A 26,591-nucleotide genomic window follows, 5' to 3' on the forward strand; every position below is an offset into this window, starting at 1 on the left:
GGAGGGTGGGGGGGGGGGGGGGATATATTGAGCAAGATTCCGGAGATATACAGGACGGTTGTAAAGAATAGCAGGGTAGGGTTCCGGATGATGTGCGTTGCGTCGTCAACAAGGCTTTGTGTCCCAGCAACCCTAGAGATTCTGCCCGCCCAGAGAAGGTTAAGGAAGAAGAAAAGGAGGGGGGGGTGGAATAAATACAGGCTAAGAGGAAAACAAGAGAGTGGGGGAAGGGGTTAAAAAGAGTATCTAGGCCCAGAGGCAGAAAAGGAAAGCTCTGTTCTGTGCCTAGGTAGCCTGATGGTTCTACGTCTCCGGAGAATTTGGGGGAGGTGAGTGGTGAGCGGGGAGGGTTGTTGTCTGGAGTGGTTGGAGGTTGGAGGTTGAGGTAGAAGTTTGGAGGATGTTTGTTTGGAGGATTAGCTGAGTGTGGAAGGACAAACAGAGGGAGGGCATGAGGCTCTTGGCCTTTGTCCAGCGCGGTAGGTGGGCTTAGTCAGCGGGGTTAGGTAAGTTAACTAGTTAAGGCATCCGCAGCTATTGGCGGCTTGGCATCGAAGGTCCTTTCATTAACAGTGGAATATTAGGAGGTTGATACCCAGTATCTCGAAGAAAAAGTGGACTTATGGAGATGTGTATACGGCTGTATGGACATATTTTTGAAAGTCTGGGGTATTTGAGATTGACTCGAGGTTGACTCGATGCTTTACACAGTTTATTCTTCTACTCTCGACTCTCAGCCCTACCGATCCACCCTAGGCAGTGTTTTGCCCTTCCCCTCCTATTGTGCTCTCAAACACCATGAATGGGTACAGCTTCAGGAAGAGCATTATTGAGTTTAATTGAACCCCAGTCCATGCCATTCACCTGCTAATGGTCTCAAGCAGGCCAGATGACCCCTTGTATTCATATAATTTTCTGATCTGTGCGAAGAAATCACATACAAAACGCAGAATAAAAAATAAAAAAATAAAAAATAAAAAATAAAAAAATTAACCGTAGCATCTCACTGAGAAACAAATAACATCAACACAGGCTATTTCTCAACTTTCATATTATCCCAATCTCCATCTCCATCTCCAGTGTCACCCCAATTCACATCCTCAGGATCTTCCTCGCTATTCTCCTCGTCCACTTGCCCATCCTCAGAACTATCCATATCAAACACAGAATATCTTAGTCTATCTGCGTACAAAACACACACCACCCTCCTCCCTTTCCGCCCATTGACTTGAAACTCGACCGGCTCCATATTTCCCTGCCCTGTGAAAGTGTGTTTCACAAAGTCAGCATGCTGCTGTGGATCTGCGAGGTACAGGTGCGTTATGTCATCTTCGGCTATCCCAGATGGCAAAGTAGATGATGTAGCTGAAGCTTCAGGACTGTCACTGAGTCTGATGTAGTTGGGGTGAAATAAACCATCAGGATTTGGGAGGTAGGGAAAGCTGACGAGATGGGTGTTGCCGTCAGATAATAGAAGCATCATTGTTCCATCCTCAACGAACTTGATTTGTTTTATATTCCCATTTTGCAGATTTAATACTGCTAGGAACGCAGCCTTGGTTGAGCTGACGCCGTTGACTGTGTTGAGCAGCACTCTATACAGATAAACTACAAGATAAAAAAAATTAGTTGGAAGACAGGATTAGGATCAATCGTTGGTCTTACGTATCCATGATGAGCTTTTCGATTTCGATGCAATGTATACAGATGCATATGTAGAATTCTCAAAAGGCTAGAAAACGAATGCGATACAGTCAGTTTAATAGCAATCATCCGCAGAACTAGAATGGCCACAGCAGCTTACACTGAAATTCATCGCCATATCTATTACATCTGCACTACAATCCGGGTCTAGGGATAGCGGAGATCTGTGCAGTATGCCTCTTCGCTGTGTCTCAGCTATCTGCTTAAACACCTTTTCACACTGCAAGCCAAGGCGGGAAGTGAGATCGCCGAGAAGTGGTATATCGATCCTGTCCGTCCATTTCTTCTGATCCTGTTGTCGAAGTAGTTTCTTATATGTTTCATAAAACGAGCTGTCACGCCCCACTGTTTCCCATCGATCAGGCTGTGACTGTGCGGGAGCAGGTTGGATGAAATCCTGAAGAGCGCTTCGCGTCATAGCTCCCTGAATATAGCTCAAAGTTTGAGCGTGGTCGAGTGAATCACTGCTCTCCGTCAGTTCCTCATACGTTGAAGACAGCGGATCGGCCGCCTGTAGATCCACTTCATGTCTCAACCATTTTGAGAAGGCAGCAAACTCAAGGAGCTCGCGGCTGCTATGGATCAAAAGTTTATGGGACAGAAGGTTAAGGCAGTCAATAGTTTCCTGGCATTTCTCAAGATCGGTTGTTTCCAAGCCCAGGATCGGGCTAAGCTTGTGGAACTTTGATAGCCCTAGAAGCCGACTCAGAAGGACTCCGCATCTTTCCAGTGCAGGGAGGAGACTTTCGTGAGTCAGCCTTCTCAGTGCTTCATATCCTGATGTAACCGCCTTTTCCCAACGTTTATGGCCCTAAACATAGGTTAGGAGCTGTGTTGTTGTGTAGCTGGATATAATTTGGAGTACATTACTTACCCTCTCGCCAAGGATCTCGACGAGAAACTCCTTAAGTGGCGGAAAGCAATCCCCAGTCACCAGGAGGTGGTACGCAGCAGTCACAAAATCACATGAGCATTTGTCCTGTAGATCCTCAGTTACATTCCTAATATACCTTCCCGGCAGGTCCTGCGCATTTTTCCACTCAAGATGAATCTGAGCCTGTACTTGCTTGATATACCGCAACAAATTTTGCAACTGCGTGACTTTAGACGCAAGGAGAGACAGGTACCGCCCGCATCTCGTAATGAATCGGAGATCTAGATTGACAAGGAGCAGATTACTCTCCGTGGAGAACAAGAGGGAATGGGTTGAGCTAATTGGATGAGAAGAATGAAGCAAAATTCTGTTTGCCGTTGAATCCCCAAGAGAGCCTCCTACAGGAAAGAGACCAATATCGAAACAGTCGAAAATCCGTAGGTGAATGGTCCCATCATCGAAGCCTGCTAGCAAAACGTCGACAGAGTCACCGGTTACTTTGTTTGTAGCATGAAAGATGGAATCAATCGATGCTCGAGTGCCAAACACATCATCGCTATAACAAACATCTTAGTAAAAAAAATAAAATATAAAAATAAAGAAAAGGATATTAAACTATAGATGCAAAGATTAAAAAATAACAGAAGCTCACTCATTCCCCGTCGATGGTAGGGTGCTCAACTTGGGGAGCGACCGCTCCATATCTAGCATAGCCAGCTCTCGCGGCAAATCTGCTTTTAGCTGCGCAATTTTCGACAATTGCGAGTGCGTCGTCAGTAGATCTTGGACAGTAATTCTTCTCTCTGCATCTTGAAGGTTTTTCAATGCGCTCCTGTCATCGGTAAAGTTCATCCCCCAGCCAAGGCAGGATACACACGTAACTGCATCCGCTGCGGGCGAAAGCGATGAGGGTGGTACAGAGGCAGTTGAATGAGATGCTAACAAAGGGCCACATGGCAGTTGATGTACAATTTTGCCGCTGTATGCGCTTAATATGCGGATAATGTTGTCTGAACAGACGACGGCGAGGAGATGGCCTGGAGGCAGCTGTTAGATCTCGGAAAGTGAAGCCTCGCCAAATAATGTAATAACAAGGATCTCCAGATAAAACTAAAACATCTAGTACATAAAGGAGAAAAATTAAACATTTCCCCAAACAAAGAGTATATATTGTAAAATCTCCTTACCGTTCCCTTTCCACTTCAACCCTCTGACCTCTCTTCCACTACCACCGCGTCCACCTCCGCCATAAACACCCCCAAATACCCGCTGCCCATTCAACCGGAAAACATCCACTCGTTCGTCCGCGCTGGCCAACGCGATAAGGTCCATTGTTGGACAGTACGACATTGATCCGGGCTTGCATTTTGACGCGAGTGTTTTCTCAGCCAGAGTGGCCAACTTGGGGAGATGCTGAGGGTTCATCGTAGATGGATTTAGTTTGGAAATGGGGGAGGCTTTAAAAGGGGAGGAAGTGGTTATTCTGAGGAAAATGGCATGATCTGGATCATCGCGTTTAATTTGCTTTGATAGATAGATGTGAATCACGTCCAGGACTGGAGCAGCCTTGGTGTTCTGAGTATTGAACAAGGTTGGAGGTTTCGCATGTAAAATTGAAACTTTTACGCTGAGATTTCACAACGGAGGATGTGGGCATTATAATTTGATAGAATGCTTGTGAAAATGGATAGAAAGTGAGAGTAAAATTTGAGTGTTTACAATACGACCAGGTTAGTTGATGGTGAAATTTTTGTGACGTTTTTGATATCGCGATGCAATCCATCCGACGGTCGAATATTTATGTTTTGCGTCATGGAAGTTAACCATAGTTAAAACTCAACAACCAGCTCTTAAGGGTTTAACTACAACGGAATGCTTCCAGAGCCTCATTCTATCATTAGATGTCCAAACGAATGGTCGTATCCTACATACAATTGTCCATATCTCTCCCAAAAGTATTCATCAGAGGATTCGAGCCAAAATAAAATAAAATAAAATAAAAATATGATTCAAACCCACAAAGTCATGCAAATCCATAGTTTTCCTATGTTACGATATTTCCAGTGCCTCATAATATATATATACGCAGATGCTCAGTACCTACCCACACCCAATATGTAATGCTCCTAATGCACGCAATACTGATGTAGAGAAGCCAGCCCCTATTGAGTCGCAGAACCAATCCCGCTATCCAACACAATAATAACAAAACAACATTGCAGGACGCTAAGAAATCCAACAAAACCCTAATTAAATATGATCTCTAATGAGAAGAAGGGGAAAAGGGGTAAAGGAAATATTAGTCAATACTAAAACCGCGATAGAAACATATTGTGCTCTATAAATGGAGAAATAACGCGAAACACAAAATATGCATGATAGAGTGGGAGTACTCTGCATTTTCAAGGACCTAGATATGGAGCTGAAGGCCCACCAAGTTTTGACCGGATAATGTCGTATATCGGGTCAAAAAATGCCGGGAGGCCGTGGGTGACCCATTTCAATAACTTTTCACGGCATTGTCTTGAATAATATCTCCCAAATATCCCAACTCGTTCATTAACTCCTGCATTGCAGAATCGAAATAGGGATTTTGTAGTCCTTGTCTAACGCCACAACAAGGGGTCATAGCATGTTTATCATTTTTCATCCGGTGGTCTTGATCATTTGTCGGTTTTGGGCGCGGAGTGGGGAGGTTGGAATTATTGAAATTATCTTCCATGATGGAGGAGTTGGTATTTGGTGAATAGTTATTATGTTTTAGGATTAGATGTTTCCACGAGGGTGTTGCAGGGGATTTATCAGTACTTTTTCGCCTGGGGTTGGTGTCTCTGTTGGGTGTAGGGCGCCCACTGCCGTCGTCTTCACTTGGGGTTTTTGAGATGTAGAGGGAGGATTTATCGACATCTTCAGGGCAATAATTGAAGGTGCTGGATGGGCATTGCTGCGTACTATTTTGGGACGAGATAGCCTGCGGAGGTGGGTTTGCGAGTGCCACTTCAAATGCTATCTCCTTGTCTTCATTGGTTGTCGGAGAGAATGTGCCATAACTATTAATCGTTGAGGCAGATGTCATGGAGAAGGGTGATGCATCGTCTGTATCCGTGCTATATTCCGAAAAGCGGCTACCACCCGGCTGTAAGGAGTCCGGAGAGCAGGAATCATCAGGAGACTCAGCAGTGAAGTCGGAAAAGTGGCTCTGCAGGTACTCTTCTTCGCTAATAGGAAGATGTTCCTCTCCCGTTGAGTGCAATTCTGAGTCGAGAGCGGATGTCGGACTGTTCGGGAGTGTTGGCAAACGTTTCTCGTACAGATCCAGGGGAGATGAAATATCTGGGGCCCAGGTATCACCTCTTGATTCCCATCGAGGGATAAACCTGGGCGTGCTTTGCTGCGATATCGAGTCTCGATACGCATCGAGAGGTCGCCATTGAGGGCGTTCGGTTTCCTTAGGGCCAAGTCCATGAAGTGAAGAATTGTTAAAGGTCAATGTGGTATTTGAAGGAGACGGACCCCTGCTCTCTCGAAGAGAATTGTCCTGATTCGATTGTTCACTGGACATATATCCACCAGCAGGATGTGGCAATAGCTTGTTTAGATTGCTGGCGGGGCTCCACATGGGTGATGAGTTACTGGAGTAACTGTTTGAATTCAATTCTACACCTGGAACTTTCACAATGAGGTATTTCGCCCAGTCACGAGGCTGACGACCTCTGTTCTCATTATTTCGGCCGAATCTTGGGGATGCGACGTTCATTATACTAGATCGAAGCGAATTGGGTTTGGTGGAAGGATTAATTGAAATTTTAAGGTCTAGTGACAATTTGCCGCCAATGCGGAATCTGCGGCGTGAGGTGATGGCACGCGGGTGGGAGACACTTCTTCCATGAGCAGGAGATAGTGATGATCCGGCAGAGAGAGTGGGGGTTAAAGCGTAGTCGCTACGCATGAGCATCGCCGGGGAGGTGGTGAGTCGAGGTAAAGTAGGCCGAGGTGGAGGTCTCGGATTCATATATTTGTCGTCAGGATTCATCGTTTCATGACCGATTACTTGTGAGACGTGATTGGTGTCGCGAGTATGAAAGCTTTCTGTGGATGGTAAATGTATCGGAACGTTGAGGACGTTCAATGGCTGGCCTGGGAGCAAAGGGCAAGAGGTGGTCACCGGCTCCGCCTCATTAAAAAATTCAACTTCATTGTCAATTAGGTACTACGGTTGAAAGTCAGCTTTCTAGTTCGAAGAATCCCTAGGAACATTTGAAAAACCTACATAATACCAATACGTGCCACCCATTCTCAGACCGCCATCTCGTCCTGGGGGAAGTGCGTTTATTTCACCATCGCATATTATGTTTGTGAAAGTATGACATCCTTTCCAATAGCCTTTGCCAATTCGACTGTCCCTCTCCATGGGATATGCTCTCGTGAAATTGTCCCATGATCCAAGGAGCTTCACAAAACTGGTATTTGGAGGGGTTCGACTACTGCTCTGTCAGTCACAGTTCAGAAAGGTTTTAATATGACGTCAAGCTTACACAAGGAATGTTATCAGCGTAGTAGATGAGCTGTCCATAGCTTCAGCAGAGCTATTCAGAAGTGGTAAATACTGAATGGAACAGGCCGAAAACGGATGGAAGAATATCAAAAGAAAGGAACCTGGATCCGGCCAGGGGAAACTCCTCAGCTTTGATATAGCTCTGCCGCCAGTCGAATAGCCCGATTCAGATATTAAAGTCCGCGCCGTACTCAGCGCAGAGTCTCTTATATAACTAGCAGCCTTGTTGAGATAAGGCTGCTAAGACATAACCCAGTCCCGAGTATGAACCTGAGAATCGTTGCTGCTGGATGTTATTTTTAGGAATTTCGTTTCAAATCCGCAACGTGCCTCAGGATGAGGAAGAGTTCTAGGATGAAAGCACGGTCGATGGGTGACAACCGAGGGCGTCCAAGGAGGTTGCCAGACCTTACGGAAGCGCTCTTGATTTTGATGGAGATGAAATTATGCAGGAGAAATCATGGAGCTTGCTGAGAGAGCAAATAGGATGAGGGATTCAAATTATTTCTAACAAAGCGGGGGTCGGAGGGGATATATGAAGCAAACGGTCTTTATGGAATGGCGGCTGTTGAAACCAAGCAAGGCATGTCGTCAAATCTTTTGGCAACAATCGCCATGGTTAACGAGACACAAATAATAAAACACTTTTGGCGTTGTGGCTTTGGCGGTACGGTGACACTAATATAGCGAAACGGGTGTCGTCACTGGCAGAACAAAATTATGGTGCTGGTCTCTGGCTCTGGAGCGCGATGGTGGATGCGACTAGCGAGGAAGATGAATACCCGTTACTGAACACAGAGCAGGGGTGACTTGACGCTGCCTCTGGCCGTGTAAGAGATCGAAGGCCATGGAGCCAGTTTACCCAGTAGTTATTGGCCCTGTGGACATGCTCCGGGGCTGCATTTTCACAGTAAAGATGTCACCGTGGGCGTATGAGGATGCGAATAATCCCATAATTGTAGTGGTGGAATCTACTCCTCTCCCTGCATTAATTCCCATCTCCCATGTGGCGCTCCGTTTTCTATTGCATCCACCAGTCCTGACCCGTTCCAAGGTACAACAACCTGGAAATCTCGTGGCGCCAACAAAAGAAAAGGGATATTTGAGCGAATAGGGATGCTAGACAGGAACTCTACAAAGTTAGTGAGTTACTTTCCATCGAAATAGTATTCTTCGATGCCAGTTTCAATCGTGCAAATTTACAGAAACAAATCACAAACCAATATGAAATGAAAACAAACCAAAACCTTCCGATTACCGTAGCATGCGAAGTCGAGAAACTTTCCCCTCCATTGCCCAGTAACTGTATAGGCGATGTAGGTATCAATCTTCATCTCGACAATTCCCAACAATGAACATCCATGAGTGGCTAGCTTCTTCTCAGCTCCAGCCAAAAGGAGACTCTCGGCCTCCTTGGGCCCACTTGGCGGCCACCAGTTGGTCAATAGTTCGCAATCGCCAGCGCAATAGCAGAAGCCGTCGAACAACAAGCAAATCAGCACGCAGCATTTACCAGGCTGCAGTGCAAGTTTCTCACGGGCCACAGCATGGTCCTTAAGTGGTAATCCCCATTGGATGCTAGTGCTTTAGATTGGGTTAGCGGTTCGAGCGGCGTCTGTATGGATGTAAGCGTGGTACCTGGATGGTTGAAGTGTCCAGGAACTTTGAGACTAACCCTGGAAGGTATTTGAGCGGATCTGTAAATGAGGGCTTGAGCATTGAGAACTGATGAATGATGAGAGGAAAGACGATGGATGATGCCGGCACACGGGGGGTGGTTTGCGTTTTTTGGGTTGTCCAAAACTTGGTCCCTGCCGAGGCTCAGTTAGACCATCCCATCCAACCAACGACGCCATGATAGTTACCCATCAATGATGGCGAAGATTCAAAGAAATTGACATTTTGATATTCAGCCAGCCTAAGCTTTTGCTAGAGCATATGTGAGAGGTCACCGACCGGCATCCTGCCTCAGGTTTATTCTATTGCAACCCGCACCGTTAAAGAATTGCCACTGTTAGTGAACGGGTTCACGCACCTTAAAAGTTGATAAGATCAAATTATTTCGTTTCTCGCCCCCTCAAAGCCTGTGCTAAGAGGCCCTGGGAATGTATGCAGAGTTGGGTGTGTTTGTCCCACATCGTCGAGGATAAAGTTAATAGTGGAACTCATATACTTCATTGGATGGAGAAATTTCCACCGCAGCACAGAATACTGGCGATGTTGTCCCTACACATGCATGGAGTAATTCTGTGTCTTCTCTTGACTGACAGACTGTGTCAAATATAAAATACCCTTGGTCTTTCCGCTCATGCGTATGTCGCTGGCTGTCATCCGCACCTTGTAGCACAGGACTACCAGTGAAGGATTAGGTTGAAGAGCTAGGTCGAAGAGCTTCTGTTGTTGGAATCTAGTTATATACAAACTGACGATGAGAACTTGGCCTAGAACCTGAATATGCCACTACCATTGTCACGAAACTATACAGTACCCACCGTTTTCTCGCTTAAAGTATCTTGGGAGGGGGATTGTTTACCCACATGATCAAATCCCGCAGCCAGACTAGATGGTGGCCACTCACGGAGTGATAGGAGATTCATTACCGTTCCCCTTTACTGTCTCTTGAACATAAGGTGGCAAGTTATTTAATGATTGGATTTTTACAGCTTTTCATACTCAAGGCCCACTTTTGCTCTTTATCAAAGCCCAGCAGGTAACCATGAAGCCTTTCGCTGTTGAGAAAGTGGTTGTCCAAGGGTTGGGCGGGGGGCAGATGAAACCGCTCGAGAATACCATTCAGCTCCTATGAGCGAGCTTCCGCATAGAGTTTCTCTACAGAGTGGGTAGGAATGCGTGTATGAAGCCCTTTGAAACCGAATCAGCGCTATGGCGTTATTTCCACCAAACCCCCATGGTGTTTCTGATGCTATATATATAGCCATTATTTAAGTATTCCATCCCATGAGGCCACTCCGAGCTGCCAGGACGAATGGATTCATCGAAGGAAAGTGACTCTGTGAACGGCAAGTTGTGGCAACAATGTGCATTATTGAACTCTGCTTGATGTACCTTACCTATTTTTCTCAATGTGGCCACTGGGATGCAGTCGAATTTTACCTGCTCGGCCAGAATCTCTGCGGGTTTGAAGGAAGATGGTGTGTCTCAGAGCAAGCTTCAAGTGTTGACTTGAGTTTCAGTTGAATTCTAGTGTTGATGATCTTTCATTTCTATGAATATTACTGACTCAATTATGTTAGACAGTGACAAAGAAACTTATAAGGCCATGCTAAGGGAACATCATATGGATAGACAAGAAAGAGCAGTATTTGGCTCTGGAGAGTTTCTAACATGACAGAGGACATCACCATCAGATATAAACCGATGCGAACCATGGGAGATATGGAGGCAGAGCAAATTCCCACGCATACCAAACAGGGAATAAATGGGTACGCGACGACCGCAGAAAGGAGCGAACTGTCAATTGGTTTTCCCAGAATAGGAGCTAGAGCCAGCAGGTTAAAAACAAGGTACCTTTATTCGGTCCTCTTGACCCTAGCTTTTCGGTCATATCTCTTATCAACCCCCCTAAGCATGATTTTCATGATCATATTTGGTGTCAGCTCGCTCCCGGACCACGGAGCTGTATCAACAATATCCCGAATATTATATTCTTTGTGAAGTGTATCGTCGAGTTTCTTCAACCACTACGTTGCCTTCGAGTCGTTTCCAACCTGCACAAATTGAATGTCCACCTGCCAAGGTTTAGCATTACATTTGTCTAGACGATTCACTGCATGGGATATCACTGTTTCCACATCATCGGTAGGACGACCATCTGTGATCACAATGATGTTAAGTGGCTTAACGTTATTCCCCAGAGCTTTAGTTTTGGATGCGGTTTTGACACGACTCAAGCGCTGGTCGAGAATATCATGAATACTAATCGAAAATCAAACATGAAGTTTCCTGGAACGGTTGCGGCACGGCTTTGGGCGTGATAGAAAATTTGACTGACCCCTAGGAGATATAAACTAAGCAGCGGATATAGGGTTCTGATTGGGATACCAAGGTAGAAAGCGATAACAGAACGTGCTGAGCCTCAGCTAGTCGATAAAATAAAGCATCCGCTGAATTCTCAAAAGCCTAAATACGGTCGCAAAATGGAATTTTGGTTAATGGAAATAATACATCGCAACTCTTGACCCTTTCTCAGCTGTTTTGTCGGAAACCCCTACAATTGACCAGCGAGAGTGGTCACTAAGTATCTTGGGTAGTTACTGGAAGAAAATCATTGTAGGACAATCGGTAAAATGCATTAGCCGTAGAAAAGAAAATTTACAGACCCTACTATCTATCTCAAACAGCTCTCTCACATCTGATAAAATCCCATCATAGAGAAGTTCCTTTCTTTTGATGGCAGATGTCGCCAGCAATTAAGCAGATTCGACATTGAGGCAGACGCAAAGCGGTGGCAGGGGTTAGCAAAGGGCTATTTAGGAGTGACAATAATAATCCTACGTACGATGCCCATCTTATATGTCAGCTCTCATAGGAAACAACAGCAGATGGGATCGCAAATTTATGGAGTTCCTGGAAGTCAGCTCTAAACTCGTCGATGGCGAATTTCTTTATCACCAAAGTCGAAGTCTCCGACTGGGACGAAATAGTCGAGGGTCATTTCAGTTCTTTTGTTGATGAGCAATTTCAACTTCTCCTCCATGGCAGTGACACTCCACGCAACCGCCAGCTCTTAAAGGACAAGATGCTCAATAAGTATACACGTTTGAGTAACTCAATATGGCTCAAAGCCGTCGACCAAAATAGCAAAAGGAAGATCGCGGGGATGGCCAATTACACGCTGAATCCCACCTATGTTCTACTGCAGAAGCTTAGGTTGGATTCGGATATGCCATGGCTGGATGATCCGGAAGATAAGCGCATTATGAGAGCAATATTTGATGACGTGGCGGATCGGAGGTGGAGGCATGTTAAGGAAGCACATATTCGTGAGTGTTTTCTGTCCAATTCGCCATCCCCTTTTTCCCAGACATAGAATAGAATGCACTCAATTGACCATTGGAGTGTTCTTTATCACTTAACAATCCATACATGCGTATATTATATCCACCCATTGACTTGATTCCTATAATTGTTCCCAGAGCTCGACACTCTATACGTCCTTCCCGAATACAGGGGCCTTGGAATCGCTGGTCGGTTTCTGGAATGGGGACGAGATCTCGCGGATCATCTGATGGTGCCCATAACTCTCGAATCTTCCATGATGGCACATCCGTTATATCTCAAATACGGGTTCGTCGACGTCGAGCACTCCCGTGTCGTGATGGGAAAGTGGGATATCGAGTACTATCAGATGAAGTTGGAGCCGAAGTCAACGGAGTTGCAAGGTTGATCCAAGTGACTACCCGATAGATAGCTGCACATTGTGTGTTTACAAACTTGGATTTTTAGATTTCCGATGTTAACTTAAGAGCTTCACAAGGTCACTTCACAGGCAGTGGGACCAGTTATGCTTTCGGGACTAACCGTTCTATTTTTAAAAAGCCATGGTAACTAGTTAACGACACCGTCAGGTAAACCCGCCTTGTGCTGTTAATATTATTTCCTAGGCCAGCAGCGTTGGTGAAAATATTTAAATTGTGCGAGAAGAGTTGGCTCTTCAATATTCCACAGATGAGGAACAATTCTCGAAGGTGATGTCCTGGCCATATCAGGACCCAGGCAGCGCAACCACGGGAATTGACGCAATGTGCTCACTGCCAAAGATACTGATTACTCGTGGTGGAGTGGTTTGAAAAATTGATGTTTGGATGGTAATAAAAGATATCGAAAGTCGCTATACACGGCTTCACTCACTACCTGTCTTCCTGGATGACAGCCCAGGGAACTTTTCCAACCTATGATGGATTTTCAACTTCAATCTCGCAGCTTCATACACTAATTTCTGCCCCCCAATATTGTGCAGCTTTTCCAATGAACTGTGTATGCACATTGCTGACATGACAATTTTGTTCGTTAATATTACATATCGAAGCAGCTCTGCCCCAAGCTCCCCATTCTCGGCCACCACATAATAAAAGCCGTCATGGTCGACCAATATGTCTACATTGTCCATAATAATCGCAGATATTCCGTCCATGAGTTCGGTATAGTTGCCGGATTCGCATCGGTATATATCCCGAATAACCTCAATGATGCTGCCTCTGTGGACATTTGTTTTGGTCCAAATGAGCACCGTTTCTTTTGCCCAGGACTGGAGTCAGAAGATATCGAATTGGTCAACCAGGGCGTAGAAGCGTAACAGGCGAAGACCTGCGCTTTGTCGAGGGACATCTGGGCACTTATTGTTCTCCATCAACGAATGCTTGGGCGTCGCAATACGACTTTCGGATTTATCGATCCCGTCAGTCGATCCATTGGAGTCATCTTGTGCTTCCGTCCAAAGCTCTACATAGTATGAAATCTCGAAACCATAGAGAATGGAAATCAATAACTCAAGGCTATCCATTTCTTCCTCAGGCAGATGGATTCTTTTTGACCTTGATTCCTATGACAACACAAAAGTTAGTGGGTTTGTTCAATGTGTAAATAGCCACACTGTTGGGGGTGGGGGGGAGAAAAGAAAACAAGAAAAGAGGAAGAATGTAAAAAGAGACATGAAGAAATTGTGTTTTCATATATTTAAGTAATTATAATCCAGAGACGTACAGCGAAGTTTCCATTCATGGCCTTTTCGAAAAACCGTGACCTGGCACAAATAATCCTGGAATGGACGTTGTATTCGCAGTCTATTGCTGATATCGTGAAATCAGGTCTCTCCGAAACATCCTCAAGTTGTTCTACTCTTTCGGTGAGAGTTAGACCATGAGAGTCCTTTTCAACCTTACTTGCGGTTTTGGGTTGCGCTTCCGGGGCAGCATCGGATTCAATTCTCGAGTTGTATACTTTTGCCTTGTCATCCATCCTTCTCTTACAGTCCTTATGGATTTATTCCATAAGTAATGGCTGTGAGAAGTGTTCGCTCTTCACAGGAAGTACGGGAGAGACAGATCATTTAATCTTGCTGGTGCCTAATTTTTGAACCACAGGCACAACTAATCGATCATGATAGTGAGATGGTTGGTACCAGGCACAATATTCTAAGCTTCCAAGTGATTTATTCATTTTAAGAATAGAACAGGTAGTTATATAGGGTCGCAATCGATTGGACGATTCATTTGTCTGTTCTCATTGCATATATCTCTGCAGGCAGCCACATAAGCACAGGTTGAGTGTTGGAATGCAAAATATAGCAGCGTGGTGAGCTATAATCTAAAATATTACTCTTGGTTGAACCAAAATCCGCCAATCACCAACCGAGTTAAAAGTTACCTTGGATCAGGCACCCAATTCTCATACAGAGCCAAAGCAACACAATTTTTGGTACCAACTTTGTTGTAAGCTATTTCAAAGTATCACATTATAGGTAGATGTGATTCATTTGGTGGTCACCTGGAATCTCAAAGGGTTGATTCAATAATTAGAGGTTTAAAAATGAAGGTCAATTCTTGATTGATGGAGCCGAGTTTGATTCTCAATCAGGGCTGGGGAGCCAGATTATCATCGTGTCAAGGGTCAAAAATACCCAAGATAAAGTCGGTCATACAGAAATTTCGTAAGACTAGTACCACCCTCAGACTTACAATTTTGCAGGAATCCCACCCTCTTCGACATCAAATTCCGTAGTGCAAAGCAGGAAAGTGTCTTTCAAAGCCTAGAGATTTGAACGCATTATTAGAACCATACTCATGTCTCAAAAGATGTCACACAAATATTCGAAAGATGAATCCAAACCTACATTTAATCGATGCTTTGTATTGATCTCCTGATACTCCTCCGAAGCCAACATGTCGCAGAAATGTCGAATGGATGGATAATGGACAATGGAAATCTCATTCCACCAATCTTCCTCCGGTCTGTCTGGATTTCCCCGGGAATCACATTGATCTGCAGCAGGGTGAACAACATTGCCGACTAGTTTCGCATCACCGCCAATTTTGCTGGCGACTTTGACAAAACCCTGGGATTTTTTTGAAAGTGTCAGATTAAAATATTACTTTCAACCTTAAAGGGAAAGAATCCAAGAAACGACAGCGGATAATAACATACCTGGCCATATTTAAAGTACTCCTGTTTCCCACATTGATGGAAATGTAGGAGATTAAGCATCGTCACTGGCTTGTCGTGGGTCTTCAGCAATTCGTCCATGAACTTGAGAAGATCGGGCGAGAGTTCCAGGCTTTGAGACGAAGCCTTCCCGCGAGCAATATCCAGAGCCCCAGTAGTGGGAATAGAGGATGCTTCGCACTTCAATTTTGCATCGCGATCTGCAAATGTCGATAGCAACTTTGACGGAATCCCCGCTTGGATAGAATACTCGCTCTTTACATACGATTCGCGGAGGTGGGACGGAATTGCGTTCCGTGGTGATCGGAGGAGAATTAGCAGGTCCCAATTTGTGGTCTGCAATGGGTTTCCGTCTAGGATGTGGGACCGGACAACCACATGCCGTGGGCGGGAGCAGACGATAACCTCGACCCCTGGAGATTTCTTGAGCTCTTCTATGAAAGTTTTCGGATTAGTGTTCGTCGAGAGAGTGAGCAGGTGGAGGGTTAGAAGAGGCATTATGAAGATGAAGGGCTGTCAGGAGGACTAAATAGTATGGTATGACTTGTATTCATATGCGAACAGCCTTGATATTCTATGGGATTTGGCGATGATGATATTATTGCCCTACGCTCGGTATGCCGAGGTCAAAACTCGTGGGTGATGTATGTGATTGCCGGAAGTTTATCGGGCCATTGCGGATGCCGAAACTTGAAATAGCCGCGAGATCTGTATGAATTATTCGTCTTTTCCCGGTTCCCTTGGTTGGTTCTATCCAAACAAATTTGGGATGTGTCATAATGGTTAACGTTAGATGCAAGTTCACATTTTGAGACGACAAAATCGATTGCCAGGGTCAAATGGTTGGCCGCACGACAAGCTGCTCGTGGCAAAGTTGGTAACTTTTTGCATTGAAGGTATATGGACCGTGATTGCTGTTTACTTGTGCGTTTCTTTGAAGTTTGAAGTTCAGATGTTGGAATAAGGAGCTATTTCACGCACCCCTATTCTCCAATGAGGAAAAATGCTCTTTTATCCCCAAGTATTCGAAGGGATGAAAAGACTTGTGTGGAAACCGGTACCCACGTGATGCCGGTGTAATTTTCCGTACCGTAACTTTTGTATTTGCGATACCTTTCCGATACTTTTAGTCTGACGCGTGAAACTCAAGCAGCTAAAATGCCCGCGTCTTCTACTCCAGCACCGCAACATCTTCAGTAAACAATATGATACAGAGAGGCCCAACTGGACCAATTCGATGTACCTGTTGCTTGATCTCCTCTCCTGTATCTTGCTGCGATGTATTTGCCCCGGAGTCTTATTTCTCAGCTTTACCTTCAACTTCTTCGATCCCATCATCCGCTCTCGCCGCCTGTACTTATCCTCGCTGCCCTTGAACCAGATGCGCTATGTGCCTGTCGAATCCTTACGACATTACTTAAACGGGATTATATACCTCATAAAATACAGCCAATTAACGGGTATGGCGATCTGTCCCGTGCTGGAGAAGAGTTGGTCCGTCCAATGCGAACGACAGAGGGTGGAAGTGGGGGTGTGGTTGTTTGCATGGGTGTGGGAGGACTGGTAGATTTGGGCGATATATTAGGCCTCGATGTGGACGAGACGGGGGGCATGGGTGGAGTTGAAGTATGGGTCATTGATGCAAGAAGACCGTGGAATCTGGGCAATGTTTTTGGAGGTTATCCCCGACGCGTTCATTTGGAGGAACAGGATCCAAATCAGAGACACAAAGCTATTGGCGTTGATAAAGGGTGTATCACACCATCTTACAAATCCAATGAAGGAGGAATAATTGTTTTTGACGATGGTGATATTGAGGAAGAATTGACTGCGGAAAGGGAAGCTTATTGCTCCCTCCTCGAAATGCCTGAATTGGACGAGGATGGGGAGGATTACGATTCTGATAGTGGCGTAGACCGAGATGAGGAGCCTGGCTCCCATTCAAAGAAAAGAAAGTCATTGTCAGATCGTGATGATGGTGATGACTGGTCTGATGACGAGGGGCCACCGCGACAGAGACGCAGGAGCATCTCTGTAAGAACTATATTAATATCTACCATTTTCTGACATCGACTAACGACTGTTATAGGGATCTTCAATAACGTTAGCCAACCGTTATGGACGCGAACAGGGAGACTCTTCCCAGGCATCTCGCTCCCCGTCACCCGCATCAGGTTCAGAATCCCCAGCAGCCCCAAAGCAACCCTCTTCGCGTACTCTGCGGCGTCGATTGGTCCGTCTAAAACGAAAACACGAAGCCGTCCTGCGAATCTACTATTCCCTTGGCACATCTTATTCTGAACCCATATCATCTCTGTTATACTCTCTTGCATCTGAACTGGGACGGGACGACAACGACCTTCTATGGCTTGCAGTTGTCGGGGTGTCTAGTTTGGAGCTTTCAGGCCGCACCATGGCAGGTGTGGGGATATCTAATGCTTCAGAATCTGGAGGATCGGCGGGTTGGGGGGGTGAGCGAGGCGAACGTATTCGACAGGCTCTTCGGGATGAAGTGCGTCGATTAAACCCGCCTGATATCTCAGATACCGGCCGCGAAGCACTAAGGAGTGAAGTCCATGACGTTATTCCCACCACTGGGCGCTCACCCACAGATACATCTATCCTACTTTCACCTGAACCGCGGTTCTTACTTGTCCGCCATTGGTCCCTTTACGAAAGTATGCTCCACAGTCCATATCTGGCAGCCCGACTTCATGTCTGGAGCGAAACTGGGCGCAAACGCCTCCATAAACTCCTCGCGAAAATGGGTGTGAGTCTTAGCCAGTGCCATCAAAATTACACTCATATGGACATGGAACTCAAGCGCGTGCTGCGGCAAAAACTTCTCAAGTATGCCCCACTGTACGGACTGGAAGGGCTGGTCCCTCCAGCATCTTCAGGGGGTAAATTTGGTTCTTATTCAGGTTGGGGATTCGTTCGCTGTTGGGGTTGGAAAGCATGTCTGTCCGCCACTGACGTCGGTGTAATTATTGGCGCTATCCTCGAAGTTGGGAAAATAGACACCTCTTTAATGGATATCGATCGTCATCGTTTTCGAAGAGCCCAGGGCAATGATGATACTGTGTCTCATGATGCTACGGATTCGGACTCAGATGCTTCTAACATACATAGCCGTTTCTGGAGCGCTTACGATGCCATATCCTTAACTTCCTCCGAATCTCCAACGAATCTCTTGAACGCCCTTCCTCTAGCTCAGCATCTCCATCGTGCGATCTTACGCACCGGAACATCACTTCTCTCCAAGCACCAAATTCGGCATTTACGTGCGTTTAGGATTGCAGTGGTAAAGGATGGACCGGATATGAAGCTGTTCACAAATCCTGGGGCACTGACTAAACTCGCACTTTGGGTTGGGGAGGCCGTTCGCGTACAGGAGCATGAAAACGGAGATGGCATGAAGATTGGCGGTAAACGAGCAATTGGGACACCACTCGTCCTGGCTGGTCTGGACGAAGATAGGAACGTCTATGTAGTTGTTGGAACAGGTGGTGGAGGGGGTGTGGTAGACTTTGCAGCTCTGTCGCAGCGACGGGACGAGAAACGAAAGAAAAAAGAAGCGCAGGAGAAGAGACGAGCGGAACGAGAGGAAAGGCGTGCTCAGCGGGCTGTTGAGAAAGCGGAGTGCGGAGATGATGAGAATGATGACGAGGAAGAAGAGACAGAAGACGAGGACGATAACTCTTCCTCGTCTGGTTCTGATTCTGAATCTGACGGTGATAAGGAACAGACCAATTTACGCACTCGAAGCATTGCCCGAAATCGCTTTGGAATTGCTTTCCAAGAGGTCGTTCACGAGACGAATGCAAGAGTGCGAATTGATAGTTTCGAGCATTGTGTGGTTGAGGTGCAGAAGGAAGATCTGGGTGGGTTTCTCGAGGCCCTGAGCTTCCGAAGCGTGGTTGGATAACGTTTGGAGTGCTTAATATGATGGCAGACAATTTACTGCTCGCCATACTGCCTTTGACTCACCAAGTTAATTTAGGTGGTTTGGTGATTGATGATCGACTAATTTGTCATTCCCATTCTCTAGCCTATTGCGCACGTTTAACAGTGCCATTACTTCATTTTTACCCGATTTCTCTCAATCATTCTAAGCGGGTTAATCATATTACGATAAAACCCTCGCCATTTGTTTTGCCAATCACATATCAAATTTTCCAGCACAGTGGTGTTATAGGCGTTCTGCTATCTTGTTCCGTCCCACGATCTCCTCCTCCGGACTTTTCCCCTATTCCCAGGTTTCCTATCACGTACGACATTCCGATGCATTTCACGTTTTCATTTATGATTTCCTTTCCTTTAATTTGCCTTGCTTTTGCTTTGCTCAGTTTTAACCTTGGTTTTTGGAGGCTGATCTGCATATACCTGTCTTCTGTGTTCCCTTTCATTTTCATCATAAAGCAAAAGAAAACATGTATATAGCACGGATAGATGAGGAAGGTCTTGCACGACGGATTTTTGGTGTTACTAATGATTGCTTTTCCTCTTTCCTTTTTGCCCTCTAGGTGCTCGGTGGAACGGGATGGAATGGGATGCCCTGTAAGAAAGAAATTAATATTTACAAAATGATTTAAATATTTATGAGTTGTATGTTGCATGTTGGGGAAGTGGGCTGGTTGGGTGTGTTTTGTTATTTCTTTTTCTTGTGTGCTCTTTCTGTTTGATCTTTTCTTTCTGTGGCATTTGTTTTGTTCTGCTTCTTTTTTGCTTTTCATTCTGACTTCTTTTGTAAGGATCGGTTGTTCTTTTTGGTGCTGTGTTCTGCCTTGCTTCTATATAGCTTGCATCTCGAAATTTATATAGCTGACGAATAGAAAGGTATATATCCATTAGACTTATTTTCGTACTTATGGTATGCTGTAGAATGGGATTTTAATAATATGTCATTGACTGGAGTCTGACAGACAGAATGTGGGAAAGTAGAGATCTGCAGTCTAGCAAACATAGAGAATATATACAAGGTTTTCTTCTGGTAGCTGGTTCATACAATCATTAAGATGTTCTTGTTTCCTGGAACAAGGGGAAAAAAAGAATATCTGGAGTTACAAGAAGGAAATATATGTCTAAAACAGAGGAGAAGAAGAAAAAAAAAAGCCATGGACCAGTTAACTAAATATAAACATCGCAAATGAGAAAGAAAAGAGAAAAGACGAACACTATGACTTTCCAAGTAGAGAACCGGCAAACCACACTGCTCCCAAACTCGTCAAAACAGAGAGTCCCACGAGTTGATTACTCCAGCTTTTAGAGTCATCCATTTTCATAGCACCAGGAGACCTTTGGTAAGGAGGGGTGGAAGTGGGTACGGTTTCTGTTGTGTTGGATGAGATAGGCTCCATGGATGACGCTTGTTCATGTGACTCTCGCCGTTTCCACTCCTCAACTAGCCTTGCAATAGCTACGAGATCTTCTTTCAGAGATCCTGGATCTGTTATATTTGCATTGTCGCCATCGACATCGACATTTTGGACATTTCCAAAGAAATCCATTACCATGCGCCGTCTCCCCTCGAACTCGCCACCGGGGAACAAATCCCACCGTACCCCAGGTTGAGAATGGATCTTGTCCTCGTCGTAGGAATCAAAAAGGTCGCCCAGAGTACGTTTCGAATTCTGGTTTGTAACCTGGGTTTCAAGGAATTCGAGGATGTAATACGTCCAGCGGTCGATGACCGCAACACCCACGTCACTATCAGCATGGTGGGAATAGGAGGATTGGGAGAGGGCGCTGGAGCCGGTAGCAATGATATTGGGGGAGTAGAAGTGCGTGTACATAGTGTTAGCCTGGCAGGTGTCAATCATAAAGAGCAGCTCATGATAGCGTTTCTTTTCCCACATCTGGCCAAAGGCATCAGCCAGATCCCAGGCGCCAATCTCCTCTGAGTCCTGGAATTTCAAGAACTTTTCACCTCCGTGGCCAGTCATGTAGACGAGGACGTTGCTACCCGCGTCAGATCCCAGACGTTTGCTGCGGGGCACGTCGTCACCCAGCCGGTCCGTTAAGAGTCGAATGAAGCTCTCCACCGTTACTTCGTAGCCACGGTAGTCTACCTCAATGTTATCGCCATAGAGGTCCAGGGCGCGATCAGCATTGTTATACACAGTTCCGGGGAATGCGTTGCGCGGGTTGCAGGCCATGTCATCCGGTAACATGAGGATGATCTGCGAATCAGGGATTCCGAGGCGTTTGACAGTGCGGTAGAGGGAGAGGACATTGGCGAGATGGCGGTAGTTAAACCAGAATCGGGAGGTGCCTACGAGAACAGCCCAATTGGAGGTGTGTTCTGCGGAGATGTGGGGGATTGCTGTGAGGAGGAAGATGGAGAGGGAGATGGATAGGACTGAGGAGATGGCGGAAGGGAGACGCATGGCGGAGATGTGGGAGGGAGGGAGAATGGAAGGAAATCAGCGCATGGAGGCAAATTGTAGCAGTATCCAATGCGACACGTATAGTTATTTATATATAATCTGGGTGGTATGGTGATATAAAAGAAGAGGTGTCTGTATGTAGTGTTATCATTAAACAAACGTCAGAAGTTGGAAGGTTGATTGTTCCGGATGCTGATGTCAGCTTGTCCCTTGGAAGCTAGGAAGTTCAACTAAACTAGAGTGACCTAGAATTTCATATATTTTAAAGTTGGACTCTATGTACTGGTACCTGACCCCAGAGTTTTGGCTGCCTCCTGTGCGGCTCAGAAGCTCGGCAACTCAGCAACCAATCACAGTCACGAACCGGCGTCAAACTGCTGGAACGACATCAACATCAACTTTATTTGTTGTGGATTATCCTTTTGGTCCTTTCTATCAACCTCCAACCTCGCTTTGCTCCTTTTACTCTATACTCCTTTACTCGTTACTCCCTTAACTCCCTATCTTTAATCTTCAGTCCCTCTTGTATGCTACCTTATGTCTACTCCTAATACCTCTCCCATCCCTTATCTGCTTTATTGTTGCTGGAGATCTTCTTCTCAGCTGCGGTACTCCGCAACTTGATAGCTAGCTAGCTTCTTGTTCTCCACATTTGTTGCCCTGGTGCCTATTAACAACACAACCCACTTGTAGGCAACTTACTGTCTGGTTGCTTGTTGTTATTTAAATACCCCTGACATTCTGCATCATTTGTCATTTGAGCTGAACATCTTCACAGCTTATCTATCTTCCTTCTATTTTCTGGTTGTCTTTATTTTATTTCTTACCCTCAACAGACAACGCTCTTTCAGTGCATAGATATTTGCTCACTGTCAAATACCTCCTGCTAAGTATTTCTTGAGACTCTTCTCTCCGTTTTCATTCACCTGGCCAGTAAGATTAAGGTAAGGCCTTGGGCCAGATCGTCCGACAGCGCCATCCTCTAGCGGAGTTGGCAGTTGTGTGGCGGCCCTAAATGCCTTCCCCGGTTAACAATGGTTTTGTCTCCTTATCTGAGATATGGTGGAAAAAGCCACCTATTTTACGTCTTCCTCCAGAGACGCTAGATGCCATATTTTCATATGTGAGTACCATCAGCCTGTTGCTAGTTTTGAACATCATAAGCCCAACATGTCCTTATTCTACTAATGGCTTATGAGCTAACCATTTACCCCCCCCATTTTTTTCTTTTTCCCTCTCTCTCTTCAGGCTTCCCCTTCAGATTTAATCAACCTTTCTCTCGTCTCAAAGACTTTCCATGTCTTAGCTGCCGCCCAGCTCTACCGCTCGTTCAAGCATGTTTTTACCGACGATGACGCAAGGGCTGGACACCAACCGGTGGATCGTCTTGCTGGGCTCCTGGATACTTTGACCACAAGTGACTACAACTATGCCGCATATATCAAGGAGATCTCCTTGGATACTGCCCATAGCGGTGATACAGGAGAAAGAGCAACTTCAGAATTCAAATATGAATTTACCTGTGGGAAATTTTTGAATACTCTGCTCCTTGCAACTATAAAAAAGATAACTGCGTTGGAGAGCTTCCGGTAAGCTACCCGCCCGCATCTACTACCTATTTTCTCTCGTGAAGAGCCATATATTCTGACGTGATTCAGGTGGAACGTTCGATTGGAAATCAGTCCATCGGTCTTTACTGCTTTGGGCAAATACCAGAGTCTGCAAAATCTTCATGTTCGGTTGCAGGCGGGGCCATCCCTTCATTTAACCCGGCCAAAACCAAAATCACATATGTCTTTCCAGTTCCCCCCTCCAGCCCCACCCTCTAGCCATTCACAATATCAAACTCACCATCACCACCCAGCCCCTCCTTCTGGTGGCGCAATTCCAACCTACATGTTGCATAGCAAAACAAACATGGGCAGTGGTGGTGTTAGACTGGTGAAACGGCTGAATGTTCGCAAAAATCCTCATGGACCTCGAAATTTCTCCGAGTTTTCAAGTTTGAGAAGCTTAGCTGTTCTTGATATGGACACCCTTGACTATGTCTCTGAAGTTGCGGAATGCATTTCATCGTCATCGACCACTCTGAAAACCCTGAAACTTTCCTTCTCTGAAAAATTGGCTCTAGAATCTCGGAAGAAGGCTATTACGGATATCTCAGATACAGAAACCGTCCAGGAGGAAGATGATGATGGGTTTATTCATCCGTTGGTGATATCTGCACCACCTCTACCCCCTGGGATTTCGCCACCTATACTCGCGCATGCCCCTACATCAAGTGATGTCAATGTGTGTCGTGAGCGTGCTAACCAGGAAAAAGCTCTGGCCCGGATTTTTGGGCTTGAGAAGGGACATGTGACAGCAGAAGACAAGAGACTGGAACAAGTCGCAGAAGAAGCGGTTCATAAGGCAGACAGGGATATTCAGTCTTCACTCAAATCATCATCGGGACAGGATATCGATCGAATCTTTGTGGAAAACTTGTGCACAATGGTGCGCGGCATAGCCAACAGCAAAAGCGGTCACGCTAGCTCATCAAAGGGCTCCAGGGCTCTTCGGAAAATTGAGAAGGCGGCTCTGATGTATCTCGAAAGCGATCAAACGGCGGATAATTTTCCGAAGGGCAAAAAGAAGTCATCCTCCAGTCCTCAACATACCCACCAACTCCCAACCTCGACCGAACCGACGGAAATTCTCGGCTCTAGTGCCCCTGTACCCAAAACCTTTCTTGACGGTGAAGAAATACCCTTGCCTATGGCCGCCGATTATTCGGCTTTTCTAATAAATCCGCCGCCATCACAACTTCCAACGTCAAAGAAGTGCACTTACCCTTTTAACGGAAATCCTATCTACCCTCCGAGCGTTGGATTTGGTATGCAGGGACCTCCAGTTAAATATAAGTCCCTACAAAATGCGCATCCCGCAAAAGCGGACACTAGCGTGAAGTGTGCCGGCAATATATTCCACAACTCATCGTGCGCATCCGATGCCAGCGATGCAGCCTCGAACAAACCCCCCCTTAAGAGCACCCAGTGTGAAATTTTTCAACATCCAGCATCTTTGTCGAATCCGGTAGACAAAAAACCGGATGATGAATTCCTGGACCTGATTGATATCGAACACCCGGATGAATTGAGTGAGGATGGTGAAGACCAAGTGTTCTTAGATCCAATGGAGACTTCTGCAGAAGGTCATGGTCAGGAATATCAATCTATAAATCCGCGCTCGGACGGTGAACCGAAAGTACCCCAAAGTGATGAGCGCAATTCCGATCCAGAGGTGCATGCTGGACCATCGCGTAAAGGAAAGGAGCCTATCAGAGGTTTCGACACGACTCGCCTGACTGACACCCGAGTTTCTTCGGAGCAACTTGAAAGTCCATTGAATGATGATACCGATGGCGCCATTCATGAGTATATTCGGCTCCACCATGGAATTTCTCTGGAAAATTTATCCATCTACCTGATCCCAGTGAAGCCTTCAGTGCTATGTCGGGCTGTCAATATCTCTTCGCTGAAGCATATCTCCCTGATGAACGTAGGACCCCAACGTCCGTTTTGGGCTATGCTCTCTAAGTTGCACAAAACCACAGCGCTGCAAATAACATCGGTGCATACGGATAATGTCACGCAGAGTTTTCTGACGTTCTTGAATGGCCTGGAATACCTCGAAGAACTTATCATGGTGGAAAGAAGTAGCCGTTCCAAAGTGGAGTCCTTTGCGCCCAAGACGGTAGTTGTGATTGATGACATTCGGCGTCAGGTCCTTGTAAAGCATATCAAACACCTAAAAAGATTGATGATTCGAAACGACGATCTCGTACACTGGTGCTTGAATAGGGAGTCGGCCGTGCTGATCGGTAAACGTGGCGCGAAGCTGAGGGAGCTTGTTGTTGGCATGAACTCATCTAATTTTGTAAGCTCTCCTTCTCACATCCTATTTTAATCTCCTAGGTCGTTCGTAATATACCTTGTTTCCACATGGTGATGATTGACGAGGATGAAGTCAATGCTTACTGGAACCATATCCTACAGCACGTGTTCATGCAACATCTCAGCGGCCTTCGGTCCCTTCACGCTCTCCACATCATTTTCTCCCACAGCGATTACTGTACCAGCCTACTCCGCGAAATTAGGTTATGTGCCACGGACAACGTGATCCAGCGCCCACATCTAAAAGTCAAATATGTTGCTGTCAGCTACAGTTCCAACGGTCCCATCTCAACATCCATCGCCCGTTTGTACCGGCTTCCTCCCATGCCGTCAAAGATCGGTAAAAAGAACACATTCTCACAGAAGCACGACTTCGCTTCCACCTCCTGCTCATCTATTGCCGCTGATAAAGGCAAAGGGAAAGCAGTGCAGCGCCCAGAATCACAGTTCTCAAATTTCATAACTCCCTGGGCGGCATTGGAGAGTGATATGGAGTCTGATGATGACGACCGGAATCGGGTGACGGTAATTGAAGGGATAAAATTTCGCGAGGTCACTGACGTTAAAGTTTGGCAGAAAGAAATATGGGATTTGAAGCTTTGATTTCACTGTCGGTTATGGGACGGCATGTGGTAGATTGCGTTCAATTGATCCATTTTCCATTCTTCTGCCTTCTGCCTTCTGCCTTCTGTGTTGTACCCATTTCCACCTCTGTCCCCGATATCTTCACTACCACTCCACAACCCTTGCTTACTGATCTTCGGATACCCCCATTTTGCCTTATGTGATTTGCTTTTCAAAGTATTTGTTTGTTTCAATTCTCCCTGATTGTCTTCCTGCTTATCTGTCCTGTATTGTCCTTGCCGCCAGATTACCTGTCAGTCACCCCAGGACGTACTATGCAGGGCCGGTTTCCAGAGACATAAAGTATGAATGACCCGGGAAATTTTGTT

General features: G+C 45.8%; 8 protein-coding genes across 8 annotated transcripts; 3 read left to right on the plus strand and 5 right to left on the minus strand.

Moving 5' to 3' along the window:
• Positions 1-1,033: 1,033 nt before the first annotated feature.
• Positions 1,034-4,003, minus strand: PADG_06682 (uncharacterized protein; the record flags this gene model as incomplete). Its single annotated transcript, XM_010763751.1, has 6 exons — positions 1,034-1,608; positions 1,666-1,732; positions 1,805-2,515; positions 2,579-3,134; positions 3,231-3,615; positions 3,766-4,003. The coding sequence occupies 6 exons, from the start codon at positions 4,001-4,003 to the stop codon at positions 1,034-1,036; spliced, it is 2,532 nt and encodes an 843-aa protein (XP_010762053.1).
• A 1,075-nt stretch (positions 4,004-5,078) lies between these two features.
• PADG_12168 (uncharacterized protein) lies at positions 5,079-8,852 on the minus strand (the record flags this gene model as incomplete). The annotated part of the gene is made up of 5 exons (XM_010764000.1): positions 5,079-6,788; positions 6,849-7,059; positions 7,114-7,373; positions 8,375-8,711; positions 8,809-8,852. 5 exons carry the CDS (start codon positions 8,850-8,852, stop codon positions 5,079-5,081), a joined length of 2,562 nt encoding a protein of 853 aa, XP_010762302.1.
• A 2,893-nt stretch (positions 8,853-11,745) lies between these two features.
• PADG_06685 (uncharacterized protein) lies at positions 11,746-12,540 on the plus strand (the record flags this gene model as incomplete). The annotated part of the gene is made up of 2 exons (XM_010763893.1): positions 11,746-12,136; positions 12,290-12,540. The coding sequence occupies 2 exons, from the start codon at positions 11,746-11,748 to the stop codon at positions 12,538-12,540; spliced, it is 642 nt and encodes a 213-aa protein (XP_010762195.1).
• Positions 12,541-12,996: 456 nt separating this feature from the next.
• On the minus strand, positions 12,997-14,111 carry PADG_12169 (uncharacterized protein; the record flags this gene model as incomplete). The annotated part of the gene is made up of 3 exons (XM_010764001.1): positions 12,997-13,401; positions 13,432-13,695; positions 13,857-14,111. 3 exons carry the CDS (start codon positions 14,109-14,111, stop codon positions 12,997-12,999), a joined length of 924 nt encoding a protein of 307 aa, XP_010762303.1.
• Positions 14,112-14,826: 715 nt separating this feature from the next.
• Positions 14,827-15,812, minus strand: PADG_12170 (uncharacterized protein; the record flags this gene model as incomplete). The annotated part of the gene is made up of 3 exons (XM_010764002.1): positions 14,827-14,901; positions 14,986-15,207; positions 15,297-15,812. The coding sequence occupies 3 exons, from the start codon at positions 15,810-15,812 to the stop codon at positions 14,827-14,829; spliced, it is 813 nt and encodes a 270-aa protein (XP_010762304.1).
• A 780-nt stretch (positions 15,813-16,592) lies between these two features.
• PADG_06687 (DNA replication initiation factor CDC45) lies at positions 16,593-19,242 on the plus strand (the record flags this gene model as incomplete). Its single annotated transcript, XM_010763894.1, has 2 exons — positions 16,593-17,348; positions 17,404-19,242. 2 exons carry the CDS (start codon positions 16,593-16,595, stop codon positions 19,240-19,242), a joined length of 2,595 nt encoding a protein of 864 aa, XP_010762196.1.
• A 1,249-nt stretch (positions 19,243-20,491) lies between these two features.
• PADG_06688 (GPI-anchor transamidase) lies at positions 20,492-21,703 on the minus strand (the record flags this gene model as incomplete). Its single annotated transcript, XM_010763895.1, has 1 exon — positions 20,492-21,703. One exon carries the CDS (start codon positions 21,701-21,703, stop codon positions 20,492-20,494), a length of 1,212 nt encoding a protein of 403 aa, XP_010762197.1.
• A 1,015-nt stretch (positions 21,704-22,718) lies between these two features.
• On the plus strand, positions 22,719-26,241 carry PADG_06689 (uncharacterized protein; the record flags this gene model as incomplete). The annotated part of the gene is made up of 4 exons (XM_010763752.1): positions 22,719-22,826; positions 22,952-23,292; positions 23,362-25,621; positions 25,741-26,241. 4 exons carry the CDS (start codon positions 22,719-22,721, stop codon positions 26,239-26,241), a joined length of 3,210 nt encoding a protein of 1,069 aa, XP_010762054.1.
• Positions 26,242-26,591: the final 350 nt, after the last annotated feature.

The sequence above is a fragment of the Paracoccidioides brasiliensis genome (genome assembly GCF_000150735.1).
Source record: "Paracoccidioides brasiliensis Pb18 unplaced genomic scaffold supercont2.9, whole genome shotgun sequence".
Taxonomy (NCBI): domain Eukaryota; kingdom Fungi; phylum Ascomycota; class Eurotiomycetes; order Onygenales; family Ajellomycetaceae; genus Paracoccidioides; species Paracoccidioides brasiliensis.